This window comes from Myxine glutinosa, chromosome 6 (assembly GCF_964187855.1).
Source record: "Myxine glutinosa chromosome 6, kmMyxGlut1.1, whole genome shotgun sequence".
Classification (NCBI taxonomy): Eukaryota; Metazoa; Chordata; class Myxini; order Myxiniformes; family Myxinidae; genus Myxine; species Myxine glutinosa.
In genome coordinates, this window is record NC_136266.1 from 110,793,753 (window position 1) to 110,814,545 (window position 20,793).

Genomic DNA, 20,793 nt, shown 5'->3' on the forward strand with positions numbered 1-20,793 from the left:
GGAGTTAACGTGTTACTAAGTGATCATATAACAGTTAATGTTTGACAATGGGATGGAGTTAACGTGTTACTAAGTGATCATATAACAGTTAATGTTTGACAATGGGATGGAGTTAACGTGTTACTAAGTGATCATATAACAGTTGATTGATAATGGGATGGAGTTAACGTGTTACTAAATGATCATATAACAGTTGATGATTGATAATGGGATGGAGTTAACGTGTTACTAAGTGATCATATAACAGTTAATGTTTGACAATGGGATGGAGTTAACATGTTACTAAGTGATCATATAACAGTTAATGATTGACAACGGGATGGAGTTAACGTGTTACTAAGTGATCATATAACAGTTAATGATTGACAACGGGATGGAGTTAACGTGTTACGAAGTGATCATATAACAGTTGATGATTGACAATGGGATGGAAATAACGTGTTACTAAGTAATCATATAACAGTTAATGATTGACAATGGGATGGAGTTAACGTTTCACTAAGTGATCATATAACAGTTGATGATTGACAATGGGATGGAGTTAGCATGTTACTAAGTGATCATATAACAGTTGATGATTGATAATGGGATGGAGTTGACGTGTTGCTAAGTGATCATATAACAGTTGATGATTGATAATGGGATGGAGTTAACGTGTTACTAAGTGATCATATAACAGTTGATGATTGTTAATGGGATGGAGTTAACGTGTTACTAAGTGATCATATAACAGTTGATGATTGATAATGGGATGGAGTTAACGTGTTACTAAATGATCATATAACAGTTGATGATTGATAATGGGATGGAGTTAACGTGTTACTAAGTGATCATATAACAGTTAATGTTTGACAATGGGATGGAGTTAACGTGTTACTAAGTGATCATATAACAGTTAATGTTTGACAATGGGATGGAGTTAACGTGTTACTAAGTGATCATATAACAGTTGATGATTGATAATGGGATGGAGTTAACGTGTTACTAAATGATCATATAACAGTTGATGATTGATAATGGGATGGAGCTAACGTGTTACTAAGTGATCATATAACAGTTAATGTTTGACAATGGGATGGAGTTAACATGTTACTACGTGATCATATAACAGTTAATGATTGACAATGGGATGGAGTTAACGTGTTACTAAGTGATCATTTAACAGTTAATGATTGACAATGGGATGGAAATAACGTGTTACTAAGTGATCATATAACAGTTGATTGTTAATGGGATGGAGTTAACGTGTTACTAAACGTCATGATTCATCAATGTTGGTTTACCTGGAATTTCTCTTGTGAAAGTATCTGTCAACTAGAACGGCACTCAGTGGAGAGCAAACCTCCACCTGGTTGGCCATGTCACTCAATGGTGAAGAATCGCTTTAAAATTTAAATACAAATGCTTGGAGCGCAAGGCCAATGTCTCTGCATGTCATCTGCCTGGGGATTTCGTTACTCACCTGGCAGACGTCTGGCCACGCCCTGCTCCGTGTCATGGTGGCGTACCTGTTTCCTGTCCAGCCTCGGTACCGTTGGAGCTTCAGACACCCAAAAGGTGCGTGACTGATGGAAATTGATGGACGATGACGATGCGAGGGATTTTCCTGTTCCAAGCTGCAGATCCAGACAGAACGACAAGGTGTGGTTGCCTATCATAAACCAGCAACACTTTGCCCCGCCACAACTAAAGGACTGCATTGTTGTGTGGTCGACATTCGTGCAACCTCTTCGCACGCAGACACCATTTTCTGTTGTTGTTGCTGCAGTTTGTCTGCCAAAGCGTCAAAGAGAAGACTTCTCATGGCTATTCAAGTTGTTTTTGCTCTAGGTGTCCGGTTCAAGTTGTGCTCTCTGCTTCTCATTCTATCCGGTAAGGCACCCTGCAGGTGTTCTGTGGATGGCCAGAACGGATACCTGACATTCTCACCTGTGATTGTTTTTTTTTGTCTTCAGCTTTTTTTTCTTTTTTTTTTTTTACTGTTTTCGGAGTTCAATTTTAAAACAAATCGAACTTAATTTCTTAACATACTCAAGGTATTGCTGACATGTGCAAATTGTATGTTCTTCGAGAAATGTTCCAGCGACATATTTTCAGGATTCAAAAAAAAATTCAACGGTATCCTGAAGAAAGTTTTTCTGGATATGCTAAATCATTGAATGTGCAGAATTACCATTTATAGTGACTAGTGCACCCGCTCACTACGGGAGCGGAAAAAAAGGTCATTCCTCTTTGGGTAGATTACAGTCGATCTATGGCAGCGGTTCTTAACCTGGGGGTCGTGACGTACGCGCATACGCGAACAAAATACTGTGTGTGGTATGTATCTTTGCTAGGTTCCTAAAAATGGGCTCAACAAATTGATGTTATTTATGACCCCTTCATGACCCCCGGAAAACCCCAAACGACCCCCATGGGGGGCACCCCCCACGTTAAGAACCGCTGATCTATGGTCGGGTCTCAAGAACATTGGGTGTGTGTTCATTTACCAAGTTTCTTGTGGAGAGATCGCCAAGTGGTTTAAGCATTTGAGCAAGAACTCCATTCAAAACCGTTAAGGAACAGCTAGCTTGGCAAGCGTTAGCTTGGTAAAGGAGCACAACCCGAGCTTCTCCCTTTCAGTTTCTTATCAAACAGCAGGAGCGAGTTTCAAAAGTTTGCTACGGAAAAAGCCACGGTAGCGGCAGAAAGGGCCATGTTATTAACCCAACATTTGTGGGTTATATAGAGTACCATAGATCTTCGCTAAGTTCTGTAAGTAAACCTTACTTCATGGATGTCGGGATTCCTCCAAATTTCTTCATTTAGTGTTATAAACAGCATTAGCGACTGTTTAAAAAGCTAAGCATATGTGTTTGTGGTTTATAATATTTTTTACTTCCTGTAGAAGCCGTTGCTCCCACAGAAACGCCATTATAACTATAAGCTATTTATACACGTTATCACTGCAGGAAAAACGCCTTGGGGAAGTGGGACATTATTAGTATTAATATTGTTTTGTAATAACATTAGTACTAGTACCCGACTGCAAAGCCGCAATGAGCCGGCGAAGCCAAAGCCTCTTGCCACTATTTTACCCATCACGATAGCATCAGTAGGTTAGGTAGTTGATAGTAGGTCGGTGTAGGTACCGTACCTGGTAAGACTTGGTAAAAGAGAAGAGCAGACAGTCCTCCCCAATACCTACATACAATAAATGTCACAAGAAGCTTAAGGAAGTAACTATACGATGTGCTAGCTTAAGGCCTATTTTAAGAAATTTTAACTGGGCTTAACATACGTTTTCACAGTATGTGTGTAGTCTTCTAACTTCAGTCGCTGTCAGGGCTGGTTCTCTCCGGGCACTGCGGCTTCCTCCACCAGAAGAAGTTAGCTTGCAGTAAGATCAGTGCCGACAGATCAGACGATAGCGCCGTTGCAACAGCAATGTGTGACTGTCGTTAATCAAACCGAGCTTTCTTTCTTTATGTAAACCGCTTATACCGTATTTCTGGCCGTGAAAAACTATCCCCTACGGCAGCGAGATTTCTAAAAAATAATTCTTCGTCAATTTTAGAATATTTGACGCCGTTTTCACCCTCAGAAACGCGTAATAAGCTTTAAAAAAATATTTTTCAAATGCTCAAATCTCATTGGTTCCGGTGTTTGGTGACGATTTTCGTTGCAGATAACGAGGTTGGTCTTAACGTATTTTAATTACAAATTAGAGGTGCATTAGATTGTGAATCAAACAAAGACGGGTGAAACAAACTCCTATTGAACTTTTTCGCAATTGTTTTACGCAAACTTCCGCATCCGGTCGATGGCGGCCTCCATTGCGTGATTTGGTTTTAGAAATATTTTTTCAAATGCTCGAATCTCATTGGTTCGGGTGTTTGGTGACGCTTTTCGTTGAAGATAACCAGGCGCGTGCGGGCGGAGGTTGGTCTTAAAGTATTTTAATAATAAATTGGAGGTGCATAAGATGGTGAATCAAACAAAGACGGGTGAAAGAAACTCCTATTGAACGTTTTTCAATTTGTTATGCATACTTCCGCATCCGCAAGATGGCGGCCTCCATTGAGCTTCGGAATTCTCAAGCCAAGGCATAATCAGGTTTTTGACATAATAGCCGGCGAAGCCGGTGTTGTCAATAAACGAGTACGTATTATGTTGAAAACCTGATTATGCCTTGGCTCGAGAATCCGAAGCGCAGTGGAGGCAGCCATCTTGCGGATGCGGAAGTATGCATAACAAATTTAAAACGTTCATTAGGAGTTTCTTTCACCCGTCATCGTTTGATTCACAATCTTATGCACCTCCAATGTATTAATAAAATAATTTAAGACCAACATCGGCCCGCACGGGCCTGGTTATCTTCAACAAAACGCGTCACCAAACACCGGACCCAATGAGAGTCGAGCATTTGCAAAAATATTTCTAAAATGAAATCACTCAATGGTGGCCGCCATCGACCGGATGCGGAAGTTTGCATAAAACAATTGCGAAAAAGTTCAATAGGAGTTTGTTTCACCCGTCGTTCTTTGATTCACAATCTAATGAAACCTCTAATTAGTAATTAAAATACGTTAAGACCAACCTCGTTGTCTTCAACGAAAATCGTCATCAAACACCAGAACCAATGAGATTCGAGCATTTGAAAAAATATTATTACGCGTTTCGGAGGGTGAAAACGGCGTCAAATATTCTAACATTGATGAAGAATTATTTTTTAGAAATCTCGCGGCCGTATGGGATAGTTTTTCACGGCCAGAAATATGGTATAAGCGGTTTACATATTTAGTTTAGAAATACGGATAGTTTTTCACGGCCGGAAATATCCGAAGTTGAGACAGAATTCACCGAATTAATCACTGCAAGCTAACGTCTTCTGGTGGAGGAAGCTGCCGTGCCCGGAGAGAACCAGTCCTGCCAGCGACTGAAGTTAGAAGACTACACACATACTGTGAAAACGTATGTTAAGCCCAGTTAAAATTTCTTAAAATAGGCCTTAAGCTAGCACATCGTATCGTTACTTCCTTAAGCTTCTTGTGACATTTATTGTATGCAGGTATTGGGGAGGACTGTCTGCTCTTCTCTTTTTACCAAGTCTTACCAGGTACGGTACCTACTACACCTACCTACTACCAACTACCTACCTACCTACTACCAACTACCTAACCTACTGATGCCATGGTGATGGGTAAAATAGTGGCAAGAGGTATGCAGGTATTGGGGAGGACTGTCTGCTCTTCTCTTTTACCAAGTCTTACCAGGTACGGTACCTACTACACCTACCTACTATCAACTACCTAACCTACTGATACCATAGTGATGGGTAAAATAGTGGCAAGAGGCTTTGGCTTCGCCGGCTCATTGCGGCTTTGCAGTCGGTACTAGTACGTACGCGTTTATTGACAACACCGGCTTCGCCGGCTACAAGATGGCGGCCTCCATTGAGCTTCGGAATTCTCAAGCCAAGGCATAATCAGGTTTTCGACATAATACGTACGCGTTTCTTGACAACACCGGCTTCGCCGGCTAATATGCGATTATCATTAATTTTGTTATTAAAAGCGTCTTTGGAAAAACGCCACGATAAAGCTAATTTAACATTTATATACACCTCAACGTGCAACCCAATTGACGGCAATGCCAGGCAAACTCGCTCTTTGGGAGAAAACCCCCTTGGGGGGGGGGGGGGGGGGGGCAAATGAATGCGCTACAACCTTCATTATGTAAACCCTTAGTCATCCTGTCAAGTTTGGTTGAGATTGGATAAGTAACGACGGAATGTATTGGCGTCAAAAATTTATCAGACAGACACAAATGGCGTATTTTAGTATGTTGATTGGAAAATTATCTTCGACAAGAAGAGCCAACCTTTGTGAAGCTTCATTGCTCCGCTACACCTGAGCTATAGGGCAGGAAGGCTGTTAAGAAGGCAAAACAATCACAATTCAGGATTAACGTATTAACCTGTGTCGGAATTCCAAGGAACCGGCGTTATATGGAATTTGTGTTGTCGACAAGTTCGCTGTATTGAATTAGGCTGGCGTGCTCCGTGATGCTGCGCCCCCCGGCAGGCACTGCATCCCACACTCAGGTCGTAACAGACTGATTAACTTGTCAGACTGACTTGTCAATAACAGTATATTCAATCTGGAGACAATGGCTGGCCCTCATTTGAAGATATGAGCCTTAAACACTGATGAGATGGGAATCATATTAAAGGAAATCAAAATGATGAATACTCATGAAGACCTTTAGGTTACCTGAGTACCTTCGGTTCAAAAAAGAAAGGAAACACGACATTGATGATGAATTAACCATAGATCATTTGTATGCACATGTAAATTAAATGAATTTTTGAATAATATATGAGAAATTCACAATTCATATCAGGGTGTATATTAATTAAATATAATTGAAATACTGCGTACTTAGTCTTGGCGAGCTGGATGGTCTAGACTCTAGAGGTATACATGTACTCACCTCTAGGCTGTGGGAGCCTGGGTTAGAATCCCAACCCAGCTAATAACTGTCGTCCTGGTGTTTCACAGTCAGAATGATTCATCAATGTGGGTGCCTGTCTAGTTTGACGTCACATCCGCTAGCATTTGTTGGTGGGCGTTAAGATCCCATGGTGTCCTTCATGAAGAGTAGGCAAGTTATCTCCGGCACCCTGAACAAATTACAAATTTCTTCCCCAACAAGTCGAATGTCAAGCCTGGCCAGCCGGTATGTGATGACTTGGCGCAAGTTTCCCCCGGCCGACCCCACCAAGTTGGATAATAGTTGCTGTAAAGAGAAAGAACTAGAACGGCACTCAGTGGGGAGCACACCTCCACCTGGTTGGCCATGTCACTCAATGGTGAAGAATCATTTTAAAATTCTACAAGCCGGATCCGGATCGGGATCTTCACCAAAATTGAATCGATTCTTCCTCGTCACACACCGAACCTCTCCACCAAGTTTCGTCCAAATCCGTCCACAACTTTTTGAGATATCCTGCTATGTATCGTTTTTGGCCCAATCTCCCCAATGGTGAAGAATCACTTAAACATTCTAGTAGCCGGATCCGAATCTTCACCAAAATCTAATCATTTCGTCCCTGTCACATACGCTATATCTCTGCTAAATATCGACCGAATCCGTCCACAACGTTTTGAGATATTTAGTTCACAAACAGACAAACGGACAAACAAACAGACAGCGGTGAAATTGTTGGGGTGGTGGGGGGGGGGGGGGGGGATGGGAGGTGCATACCCCCAGATCATGTATAATTATAACTTTGATTAAGGGCTCTTCAAACATTGAAGCATTTCTTATGACTGCCTCCAACCACCTTAAGCCTGGTGTTGGCTTAACGGTTAGGGTGGAGGCCTTGGGATCCTGGGGTCCTGGGGTCCTGAGTTTGAATCCCGGTCAGCTGTTGAATTTACACCAGATCGGGTTGATTCAGCCTGCCATCCTTCCGAGGTCGGCAAAATGAGGACCAACTCACTGGGTCCTCCTTCACGGAGGTTGGTGGCAGGATTTGAACTACGGCCGCCGTAAAACACCTCATTTCGTAACACACACAGTGGTGTGTCGGGATGGTGCTGAGGTCACTTTGATAGTGTTGACTAACTGACCAACATATAGAATAAACCATATGGTGTCTCAATGCAATTTCTTCACTACCATGGTGACAGACAGCTTGGAGACTCAGAGTTCTTCAAACTAATTTAATACTTACATTATTTGCTAACTGGTATCTCCACCCAGGTCATACTATCCTCTTCAACTAAAGTATCAAACAAGCCTGGCGACGCCGCCGTTAGACTTTGGGTCTTGTTTTTTCTTCCCTAACCCTATTCCGTGACAATGTAATAAATACGTGTTTATTACGTGTTGTATGATTGAGTGTGTAGGTTGACCTTATTTGTGTGGGCCCCATGCCTGTTTGCTTCTCATTGTAAATCTACACACCCTGTGACAAGGTGATGACCTGTCCACGATTAATTTTAACCACAGAAACATTCAAAGCTTGTTGTGTGCACCCCAACACTCATGTCAATAACGTTGGCTCAACCACCACCATGTATGATTGGCACGATCACCGTATTTTGATGTAACCATTAAAATATTCTCCCATTGTTTTTTATGTAGTTGTAAAGATTCATGGAGGACCCCGAGGTGACATCCAGGATGAGGAAGAAGGGACCGCACCAACAATTCCTTGTAAGTTAACTGCCATATTGACCACACAACCTTTGACATCTTTCATTACAAGCATTTGCTATGTATTTCCTGTTGATAACTGACATTTTCATTTTCTGACAACTCCGCAACAACCCAAATTAACTTTCCAAATCCAGCTGGCGATCAAGGACACTATGTTCCCCAACAACCAGCATGTAACTGCAACCTTCAAGGCTCTCTCGGGCCTAGCTGCCATCGGATGGGGCCAAACCATTGCCAATGCCGCCCTGGTGTTGCTGGTGCCAAGTGCGACAGGTGTGCTCGCGGACATTGCTCCCCATTCCCAGAGTGCCCACCATGCCACAGGTGTTTTGGGGTATGGGATGCAGTGCTCGATCACCTCTCAGGCTCTATGATCCAAAGCAGACATCGTGCCAATGAGCTTCAGTCCCATGGAACTTCCACTGCGACATACCATGAGCACTTTGCTAAGATAGACAGAGCTCTGGCAAAGATCAAAAATGTGACCCCACAGGAAGACACGTCACGAAGAGTGAAGTCGATTTTTCAGGCTCATGATAAGACGAGGTAAGATGGTGGCCTGGAGATTTGACCTGAAACTGCATTGTCTTGGAAAATATGTCAATGCTCAGTGAAGGGGATATAATGTACCATATTAACAAGAGGGAGAATTGCTTTGCAATGCATGCATGTCCCCTACCAAGTTTCAGTTAAATTTGTTAAAGGTAAGGGGAAAAACTCTGGAAAACTGCCCCATGTATGATGTGTGATATTTTACAAGTCCAAAAAGGGCATAACTCCATGAAAAATTGGGGGAACGCCCCAAAACTTAAACTTGTTCTGTAACTTATGATAATAAAGCCATGTACCAAGTTTCAGTTCAATATGTTAAAGGGTATGGGGAAAACACTCTGAAAAACTGAGCCATGCACTCATATAATGTGATATTTTCTAAGTTCAAAAAGGCCATAACTCCATGAAAAATTGTAAAAACTCCCCGAAACTCAAACTTGTTCTGTAAGTTATCATAATAAAGCCATGTTCCAAGTTTCAGTTCAATATGTTAAAGGGTATGGGAAAAACAGTCTGGAAAACTGAGCCATGCACTCATATAATGTGATATTTTCTAAGGTCAAAAAGGCCATAACTCCATGAAAAATTGTAAAAACTCCCCGAAACTCAAACTTGTTCTGTAAGTTATCATAATAAAGCCATGTTCCAAGTTTCAGTTCAATATGTTAAAGGGTATGGGGAAAACAGTCTGAAAAACTGAGCCATGCACTCATATAATGTGATATTTTCTAAGTTCAAAAAGGCCATAACTCCATGAAAAATTGTAAAAACTCCCCGAAACTCAAACTTGTTCTGTAAGTTATCATAATAAAGCCATGTTCCAAATTTCAGTTCAATATGTTAAAGGGTATGGGGAAAACAGTCTGAAAAACTGAGCCATGCACTCATATAATGTGATATTTTCTAAGTTCAAAAAGGCCATAACTCCATGAAAAATTGTAAAAACTCCCCGAAACTCAAACTTGTTCTGTAAGTTGTCATAATAAAGCCTGGTACCAAGTTTCAGGTCAATATGTTAAAGGGTATGGGGAAAACAGTCTGAAAAACTGAGCCATGCACTCATATAATGTGATATTTTCTAAGTTCAAAAAGGCCATAACTCCATGAAAAATTGTCAAAACTCCCCGAAACTCAAACTTGTTCTGTAAGTTATCATAATAAAGCCTGGTACCAAGTTTCAGGTCAATATGTTAAAGGGTATGGGAAAAACAGCCTGAAAAACTGAGCCATGCACTCATATAATGTGATATTTTCTAAGTTCAAAAAGGCCATAACTCCATGAAAAATTGTAAAAACTCCCCGAAACTCAAACTTGTTCTGTAAGTTATCATAATAAAGCCATGTTCCAAGTTTCAGTTCAATATGTTAAAGGGTATGGGGAAAACAGTCTGAAAAACTGAGCCATGCACTCATATAATGTGATATTTTCTAAGTTCAAAAAGGCCATAACTCCATGAAAAATTGTCAAAACTCCCCGAAACTCAAACTTGTTCTGTAACTTATGATAATAATAATAATAATAATGCATTTATTTTATATAGCGCTTTTCAGGGAGCCCAAAGACGCTTTGACAGAGTGCAAAACATAATGCATAGCAAAACATAAAAACAATTGCAAAAAAAGAAGAATCAATAGGGAAATATTCAAAGCACAAAGGAGGGAGAAGGAGAGGAGAAAGTCAGGGGTTAGATGCTGTGGGTTAAATGTTGAATGCAGTGTTGAACAGGTGGGTCTTGAGTGATGTTTTGAATGTGGTGAGTGAGGAGGAGTCTCTGATGGTGTGAGGTAGTGAGTTCCAGAGGGTGGGAGCAGCGATGGAGAAGGCCCTGTCCCCCCAGGATCTAAATTTGGTCCGGATGGGGGGTGGGGGAGGGTCAGGAGGTTGGTACCAGCAGAGCGGAGGTTGTCATAATAAAGCCTGGTACCAAGTTTCAGGTCAATATGTTAAAGGGTATGGGAAAACAGTCTGGAAAACTGAGCCATGCACTCATATAATGTGATATTTTCTAAGTTCAAAAAGGCCATAACTCCATGAAAAATTGTAAAAACTCCCCGAAACTCAAACTTGTTCTGTAAGTTGTCATAATAAAGCCATGTTCCAAGTTTCAGTTCAATATGTTAAAGGGTATGGGGAAACAGTCTGGAAAACTGAGCCATGCACTCATATAATGTGATATTTTCTAAGTTCAAAAAGGCCATAACTCCATGAAAAATTGTAAAAACTCCCCGAAACTCAAACTTGTTCTGTAAGTTGTCATAATAAAGCCTGGTACCAAGTTTCAGGTCAATATGTTAAAGGGTATGGGAAAACAGTCTGGAAAACTGAGCCATGCACTCATATAATGTGATATTTTCTAAGTTCAAAAAGGCCATAACTCCATGAAAAATTGTAAAAACTCCCCGAAACTCAAACTTGTTCTGTAACTTATGATAATAAAGCCATGTTCCAAGTTTCAGGTCAATATGTTAAAGGGTATGGGGAAAACAGTCTGGAAAACTGAGCCATGCACTCATATAATGTGATATTTTCTAAGTTCAAAAAGGCCATAACTCCATGAAAAATTGTAAAAACTCCCCGAAACTCAAACTTGTTCTGTAAGTTATCATAATAAAGCCATGTTCCAAGTTTCAGGTCAATATGTTAAAGGGTATGGGGAAAACAGTCTGGAAAACTGAGCCATGCACTCATATAATGTGATATTTTCTAAGTTCAAAAAGGCCATAACTCCATGAAAAATTGTAAAAACGCCCCGAAACTCAAACTTGTTCTGTAAGTTATCATAATAAAGCCATAAAGTTCCAGTTCAATATGCTAAACAGCTAAAGGGTATTAGAAAAAGTACAGAAAACCACAGGTAGGACGGACAGACGGGTGGGCAGATGGACAGAGTCCCTCCGGATAGGTGACTAATAAACATCCAAGGTCTGGGTCTAGTCAAACTGTGTGAAGACCGAGCAGAATCCTAGCCATTCGCTAAAGTTGCACAATGCCTGTAAAAGTTAGCCAAGTAAACTTTTACTCACCTGTTTAATCCATCACCTCTACCTTTTTCAAATTTCTCGACCCACCACTCATCCTCCATGGATTCTGTCCTATATCCCAGGTTCACATTGCGTATGCTGGGAGAAAAGCAGACCAACAATGAGAACGCCTTGGAGATTTTCTTGGACTGGAGCAATGCGATAAACTTCGATATTAATGTTTTGAACATCCATGTGGAGGAAGTGAACCAATCAGCAACGAGCATAGTGAGAGCTCAACAAGAGGTGTACACAATGGGATTGAATGGTGAGTATGGTTTATGCACCCAATGACGTACCCGTAAGAAGTCATCTATATATTATGCACTCTGTTGAAAAACCTTCTTCTTCTTTTATATGCAGCTGCAGGCAGCATCATTTTTTTGCAGGGAATTCCGCTGCAGGTTAGAGTTTGTAATTTGTTCAGAGTGCTGGCGATGACCGTTTCCTCTTCATGAATGACATATTCAATGTCCCTTAACGAAGGCCAGTATATGGGACATCCAGTTTAACATCCATCCAAGGGAGGGCATGGCATGAACATGGTTCCCTCGTCCTGCATGTGAAACACCAGGATGGCAGTTTATAGCTAGGTCAGGATTTAAACCCAGGGTAGACATATCCTGCCAGCCTCAAACAACAATGAATGAGTAATTCTTCCAAAGGAAGGCACATAAGCTTGAGATGCAGAGGTTGAAGCAACCCTGCCCGAGCCAGGCACGTAACCGATCCGTCTCTCTTTGGGATATTATATGGAATATTGAAAATATTCATGGAGGAAAACATGCAATACACGTGCAGAGGTTATAATGGGTGAGCAATTGCAACGAGATGATAAATATGTGATTGGTCCAATCAATTATCCTGGGGGTGTCGGCGAGGGGGAAGAAAACCAAAACAATAAACTCAAATATGATGTTGTCTAATGTACGAGTATGACTTTGTATCTCTATGTGAGCCCCTTTGCTATAGTATAAACCTTCCGCCTTATTCTCACGTCCTCTTACAATTTATCAATGAACAATTAAGGAATACTTTTCCAAATGTCCTGCGTACTCTCAACAATTCAGCCAAGTTGCTTGGTCACTAATCTGAAACGGCTTTAACAAGAATGACACTTGGTAGAGCGCATACCTCTACCAGGTATGAACAGTTTACGTTTTGTATCCACTGATAGGCCGGATCTGGATTCGGACCTGAACCAAAAACTTATCGGCTTGTTATTGTCGCCTAACCAACTCATCCACCGAGTTTCGTTCGAATCCATCCACAACTTTTTGAGATATCCTGCTATATGTCGTTTTTGGCCCTATCTATCAATAGTGAAGAATCACTTAAAAAATTAAAAACCTCTCATATCCGGATCCGGATTTGGATCTTCACTAAAATTGAATCGGTTCTTCCTTGTCACACACCCAAGCTGTCCGACAAGTTTTGTCCAAATCCATCCATAATTTTTAAGATATCGTGCTAAATATCGTTTTTGGCCCTATCTCCCAATGGTGAAGGATCACTTTAAAATTATAGTATCCGGATCCAGATCTTCACCAAAATTGAATCAATATGTCCTCGTCACACACCCATCCATTCCACCAAATATTGGCCAAATCCATCCTCAAATTTTTGAGATATTCTGTTTAGAAACAGACAGGGGTGAAAGGTAATAATGTTCGATGGCGGAGGTAATAACGTTCACATCTGAACGGCGTGGAGTCTGATGTCATCTTTTTGAGGTCTGATGTCATCTTTTTGGGGTCTGATGTCATCTTTTTGGGGTCTGATGTCATCTTTTTGGGGTCTGTCATCTTTTTGGGGTCTGATGTCATCTTTTTGGGGTCTGATGTCATCTTTTTGGGGTCTGATGTCATCTTTTTGGGGTCTGATGTCATCTTTTTGGGGTCTGGTGTCATCTTTTTGGGGTCTGATGTCATCTTTTTGGGGTCTAATGTGATCTTTTTGGGGTCTGATGCCCATTTTAACCTCTTTATTCAGGTACATTGTATCTTCACAGCATATATATATTTTGAGCAGTGATACGTCGTGCTGATATGTATCCTACTGTTCGCAAGATAGCAGTCATACCTGTATTTATCACTAAATTGTCAGGAACATCTGTAAATCTACTATATAAGAGAGATGTCTGTCTGTGTGTGTGTCGCCATTTTTCTCAGAGATGGCTGAACAGATCTTCGTCAAACTTTCAGAGGTTCACCAGTGAGTGCCTGGGAGTGTTTTAGGCAAAAAATAAAATAAAATAAAAATCGTTTTTTTTGGAGTACAAAAAAAAGAAGAAGCTCGATAGTGCCGAAGCCTTTTTAAATTAATGACAGTTATATACAAGTACATATTCGCATAAAAAAATACAAAACAATCACCAGACATTTGAATACAAATAAATCAAACAATTCCAGAAGTAGTCAGGTTCATTATGTTCAGATTTATAATTTCGTTCTTTTTTTGTGGAGATTAGCAAACCTATACATTTTTGGAAAGCTTATAGCACCAGGAATCCGAAAAACCATGTTTCCATTTGCGCAAATTTTTCTTTGGCGGCCATATTGGATTTTCAAAATGGCCACCATCGGAAACCTATTTTTCGCGATATCTCAACATCCGAACCACCTAGAGTGCTGATTCCAACACCTATACCCACATTTTTGGGGATGAGGAATCACATGAAGCCATCTAAAATAATCTACTCATTTCATTTCATTTCATAATTCATGTACATGAAAATAATCATTTCAACATGTTCAGTTCATGTACATGGAAAGTCATTATATCAGACCTAATAGTTCATTTAAAATAAACCTCATGAAGCTCACAATTACTTACCTGTTGTCGTTTTATATATTTGCAGGTCTTGAGAGAAGATGAGTGAAGTTACGACTCAGCCCACACAGTGGCAGCACTGCATAATTTGTCAAACCGCTTCAGCAAAATATGGAACGCTTGTCCAGCAGCCCAAACCGGACTCGTTTGAACACTTGCTACAAACCCTTAATGATAGAGCAGCCTACCATGATGGAAAATATGTTAAAATTCACAGTCGCTTAAAGGATGAAACAAGTGAAAGTCTGCAATTCAATAATGCAGTTTGGCATCGTATCTGTTATTCAAATGCAACCAACAAAGAGAAGGTACAACGTGCCAAAGACCGCCATCAATATCACATTTCAGCCGGCTCCTACACAGAGAAAAAACGTGGACAAAAGCGAAAAAGCACAGAACTGGACGAACCATCAACTTCCACCACCAGTCCGTTTACACGTTCTGCAACAGCTCCATTCATTAAGGAACATTGCTTTTTCTGCCAGGAAGATAACGAGCAAAAATTGTACACATTGAGAACAGAAAACGGTGGGAAAGCATTACACGATGCTGTGGAGCTGTCTGGAAATCTCACCCTGCAAACTAGGTTAAACACATCCATCTCACCCACTGATGCACATGCAATCGATGTTCAATACCATAAGTCATGTTGGACAACAAATGTATTCCATGTGTTACGTACCAAGGATAACAAGGGAACAACAGAGAGAGGTCATCCGTTTCAAACATCATGTTTGATTGAGTTGATTAGCCTTGTCGACTGTCAAACTCAGAATAAACAATACTTATCCATGGCACATATTGAAACAACATACATCAACTTGCTTGGTGGCACAGATGCATTGGCGCACCACTTCCCTGCATATAGTAGACACTGGCTCAAGGAGAGAATTCTTCTAGAACTACCACACGTAACGTCTGTTAGGCAAAAGGACAGGAGAAAACCTTCTGTTCTTTACTCCCCAGATGCATGCGAATCCGATATGGTTCAGTCTGCCATGATAGAAAGTGAAGTAGACGATCTGAATATTATCTATAAAGCAGCAAAGGCATTGCGCAGAATTATCAAGAACTTCCACCAACAGGAAAACTCATCCGATGCTATACAGGTCACTAGCAGCACAGATGATGTTCCAGCAGCACTCCACACAATGATCAGATGGGTTATGGTGGGGCCAACAGAAACACTAGAAACTGAAAAACGAACCACTCACGTTAACAGAGAAGTACTCACTGTTAGTCAGATGCTATTGGGTGGATTCAAATCTGACAAGCAAGTGAACTATAGGCCCAAAACTGATTCTGCGACCTTCCGATCAACCAAATCACAAGAAACTCCACAGTCTCTAGGATTAGCCTTGGCAGTTCACCATGACACAAGAAACAAGAAACTCCTGGAAAGTCTCTGCTCTCAAGGTTACTGTGTCTCGTACAGTCGTGTTATGCACCTCGAAACAGCCCTAGCAAATGCCATTGTGGAAAACACCCTGAAGTTCCAAGGACTTTATGTTCCTCCATTTTTGAAGGAGGGAACTTTTGTGTTTTTTGCAGCTGATAACACAGACTTTGCTGAAGACAGCGTGGATGGCAAAGGGACAACCCATGGAACAATCATTGCTGTTTATCAAAAACGTGACACTCAAGGAGAAACATTGGCGCCACAACTGAGCATAGCTGACACTACCAGTTTGTCAGTGACCCCGTACCAGGTTCCTATGCTTCATTGTGACAAGCCGGTGCCGAAAACCATAAAGAGAACAGACACATTCCACATCAGCAAGGATGGTATATCACCAGCGTATCACCTTACACATCTAGGATGGTTGGTTGCTTCTATGATCACCAGAATGCAGAAATCAAACAGCACATATATACCTGGTTGGGCAGGATACCACTCATTGCTGTCGGGTAGTCACAGTTTGACACAAGTCGGAGTCTTACCCCTTCTACCTGAAGTAGCACACGAGTGGTCGACTCTTCTGACCGTCATCTCTCAGACAACTCAGCTAAAGAACTTAGTTGTTGGTACAAGCCACCCTACAGTCATTTCCTGGGATATGGCCCTCTATGAAAAGGTGATAAGGCTGCTGGATGCAAGGCCAGACCTGAAAGGTACCGTTGTACCTCGGCTTGGCGAGCTGCATGTGGTCATGGCTGCTTTGAGAGCCCTGGGTACTTCCATTGAGAACTCAGGTATTGATGACGCGTGGATAGAGGCCGACCTCTACGGACCTTCAACAACAAGGCAGATCCTGAGATGTTCGCATTACAAACGCACTCTCCGTGCTCATATTTATTCATATATAGCACTTTATGAAATGGCGCTGGACCTGTTCTTCAAAGATTATCCACAGTTGAAAGCCGTTTGCTCAGATATGTCAGAAGAAATAGACGAGGCATGTTCAGAAAAGGACAAGTTCACCAAAGCCACAAGTGTGAAAGAAGCCAACACAAAACTGTTGAATGTCATCACTACAGCTGATGTTGTGAACATATTCAAGACTTGGGAAACAGAACAATCCAAAAAAGCCATGTTCAAGTCCTTGATGAATTACCTGCATCGAGTGGAGACAATTCTGTTCTTTGTGGAAGCTTCTCGGGACGCAGATCTCAAACTCCACCTCGAATCTGGTGAGGCACTCAGCAAGCTATTTTTCTCCATGGATCGTATCAAATACAAACGTCTTTGGCCGCGATACATAGCAGATATGTATGACCTGAGGAAGACGCATCCGGCCACATACAGGGAACTCGAGAATGGAAATATCTCAGTAACGAAATCTAGCATCCCCTTTGTATCAATCGGTGCAGACCACGCTTGTGAACAGGAAAACAGAGCAATGAAGGTTCATTCTGGACTTCCAGGCATCTCCAATAATGCCAATGCAAGGCAGAGATTCTTTATGGCCTCTCCAGAATTGTCACGGCTGACCAGAGAATTCAAAGATCAGTTCGACACCAAAACAGACAAAGTGACAGAACACCACGAACTTAGTCCGAGGGCAGTGAATCTGAACAATACAGCGGTTGAAAAGATCAAGGCTGCTATCATGAGTCATGGCAATCCATTTACCACAGAAGGAAATAGCATATACAACTTGATCACACATGCCTATGTCCCAGAGGAGCACACGTCACAAATCCTGAATATCGACAACATTGGTCAACACTTGTACGAAGAGTATGTTGACGAAAGAATCAACGGAACAGTCAGCTTATTTGCACCCGTGAAAAAAGAAAACAACACGATGTACTTGTCTGGTGTGAAGAAGACCAAGATCATGCTCAGGGACAAGTCAGTCGACTTGAAGGAAACAAAAGACTTGTATGGAAGGCTGATGATATTGACAAAATCAAGCCGTGATGTTGACCAGAAAGACGCAATAGGCAACTACGAATTCACCCTTACACCTCGCACCTTGTTCGCACCAAACGGTGACCTGCTTCCTTGCCTTGACAAGTCAAAGTTAATCCATCTCCTTGTGAAACATGGAGACTTAGCTCCGGGTGACTTAGCTCCGACCTCAAGTCCTCAAGCTCAAGTCCATAACTCTGCAGCTATGAAAATAGCAGTAGTCGACGCCATGGTTCTTGTACAGAAATTGTTGACAAAACCAGCTGCAACAGTAACCGTTGAAGATCTCAGTGTCAGCTTTAATACCAGATTGATGTCACTGACAAGACATTTTGACGAAGTTATCCTCGTGTTTGATACTTACAAGGCCGATTCGTTGAAGCAAAGCACAAGACAAAAAAGACGAGGGGGGCACAATCCAGTCCAGTACCAAGTGAAGGACAATACCAAGATCCAACACATCACCATGAAGCGGTTCTTGTCACACGATCAGACAAAGTCAGATTTGGCAGAATATCTGGCTGAGAAAACGTTGGAGTACAACAGAGATGCCTCCAAGCTGATAATTATATGTGCAGCAGGAAAGGCCAAGAGTAACAAAGGCGTGCATTTTGAAGACAATAATCATGAGGAGGCAGACACTCTGATGATTCACCAAGCAGTGCTGGCAACTCGCCGCAATCCCAACGCAGAACAGCTTACCTTCTTCTCTCCTGATACGGATGTCCTGGTCTTGGTCATAGCTAACTATGATGTTCTGCTCAAAAACACTGCTGTCTCCCTTGTGTCGGGCCTTGTGCAAGTACAACCAATCTGGAACAATCTTGGCGTCGAAAAGGCCAAGGCATTGCCAGCATTCCACACATTCACAGGAGCAGACAATACTGGATGGTTTTCGCGAATAGGCAAAACAACATGGTTTGAAGCTTTCGTCAGAGCCGATAGTGACGTGATACAGGCCATGAGAATGCTCGGTGATGCTGCAGATGTGACCGCAGATCAGATGTCCAACTTGGAAAGATTTGTATGTGCAGTGTACGTACCAAAGGGAATATGTATCAACAGCATTCCGGAGTTGCGCTGGTACCTCTTCTGTAAACACATGACTGAAAGTCACAAGTTACCTCCAACGCTAGGGGCTCTAAATCAGCATGTTGATCGTGTACATCTTCAGGCAAGGGTATGGGCTCAGGCTACTATCGCACATCAAGTGTTCCTGGATCCACAGCAACATGGCTACTTCAAGGACAACGATGGGGAATTGAAACCACTAATGACAGATGTACCACCAGCACCGAAAGCAATACTTGAGATGGTCAGATGTCAGTGCAAAGGAGACTGCTCATCGAGACGGTGTTTGTGCCGTGCCAATGACTTGGCATGCACAGACTTGTGTTTGTGCAGCTCCGAATGTGAAAACGACGATGACTGTCAACCTGTTCTCTGCTCTGACGACAGTGATGAGGACATTTGAAAACCTATGAGGACAAAATGTTGATGAATGTTGACAAAGATAAAATTTCATCTATGGGAAATATTCTATGTTCAAATAAAAGTAATTATTACATGTATAATTATGGATTGTATAGCCTCATCTCTATATACTTACCTCTTGAATACATAAATCACCTGTTTAGGATATATGAGGGATGTGGTTTCATAATTATGATCCGTGTGCCACAATGTAGCGAAACATCACTCAATGTGGTATACATATTCAGAAAAAAACATGTTTCCTGAAAGTGGCCATCTTGAAAATCCGCTGTAGGCTGCCACCTGGTATCCCAGGGTAGGTGTAGATTATTTTAGATGGCTTCATGTGATTCCTCATCCCCAAAAATGTGGGTATAGGTGTTGGAATCAGCACTCTAGGTGGTTCGGATGTTGAGATATCGCGAAAAATAGGTTTCCGATGGTGGCCATTTTGAAAATCCAATATGGCCGCCAAAGAAAAATTTGCGCAAATGGAAACATGGTTTTTCGGATTCCTGGTGCTATCAGCTTTCCAAAAATGTATAGTTTTGCTAATCTCCACAAAAAAAGAACGAAATTACATAACAAACCTGACTAAAGTGTACGAAGTTGGTAGTATGGCTTATTGTTCTTCCTGATCGGCATCACACTTAACTCAGAAACGTGATGAACGCCACATTCACCCCATTCACCCACCAGTATATATATGAACCCCCTTCCTCTCCTGCCTCCCCCTTCCCCCCTCTCCTCCCCTCCACTTCCCCCCTCCCTCCCCTTCCCCCCCATTCCCCCCTCCCCTCTCTCTCCCCTCACCACTCCCCTCCCTTTCCCCCCTCCCCTCCCTTTCCCCCCTCCCCTCCATTTCCCCCCTCCCCTCCCCCCTCTCTTTAGATTTATGATGTCATCGGTCACATGGTCTGGCAACCATATTGGATCAAGGGAAAAAAAACCCTTAAAAATAGAAAAGTTGCCTCGTACCAAGTTGACTGCACGGGATAAGTATTCTATGAACACCTTCTATTTTGTTTATTTTTCTGCCTGTGGAACCAACTTCCACATTTTCTTTAACCTCATTCTTCCCTCCAAGTCATCAAGACAGCTGTTCACCACCATCTCAAATCATTCCCCATCCAACACCATGCTCTTTTCTGTCCATACACAAACATACGCACGTACAGTATATCTCAGAAAATGAAAGTTGAGAGGTATTGAGAGAAGAAAGGAGGAGGTGATGGGGATGGGGATTGTAGACAAGGAGTAAGAGAGGTTTTGAGAAGAGGGGAGGAAGTGAAAATAGATTGAAGGGATAAGGAGATTTTAGGAGGCAAATGTGTAGGAAGGGGAGGAAGTGT

At 41.8% G+C, this 20,793-nt stretch overlaps 1 protein-coding gene across 1 annotated transcript in view; it reads left to right on the forward strand.

Annotated features, from left to right (window-relative positions):
* The first annotated feature begins 1,210 nt into the window (after positions 1-1,210).
* LOC137430185 (laminin subunit beta-3-like) overlaps positions 1,211-20,793 on the forward strand; it is a 44,962-nt gene continuing 25,379 nt past the window's right edge. The window contains exons 1-5 of the mRNA XM_068120836.2: positions 1,211-1,641; positions 1,769-1,872; positions 8,134-8,205; positions 8,343-8,754; positions 11,865-12,049. Coding sequence (XP_067976937.2) covers positions 1,586-1,641; positions 1,769-1,872; positions 8,134-8,205; positions 8,343-8,754; positions 11,865-12,049 — 829 coding nt within the window. The 5' untranslated portion in view covers positions 1,211-1,585. The remainder of the gene's footprint in view (positions 1,642-1,768; positions 1,873-8,133; positions 8,206-8,342; positions 8,755-11,864; positions 12,050-20,793) is intronic.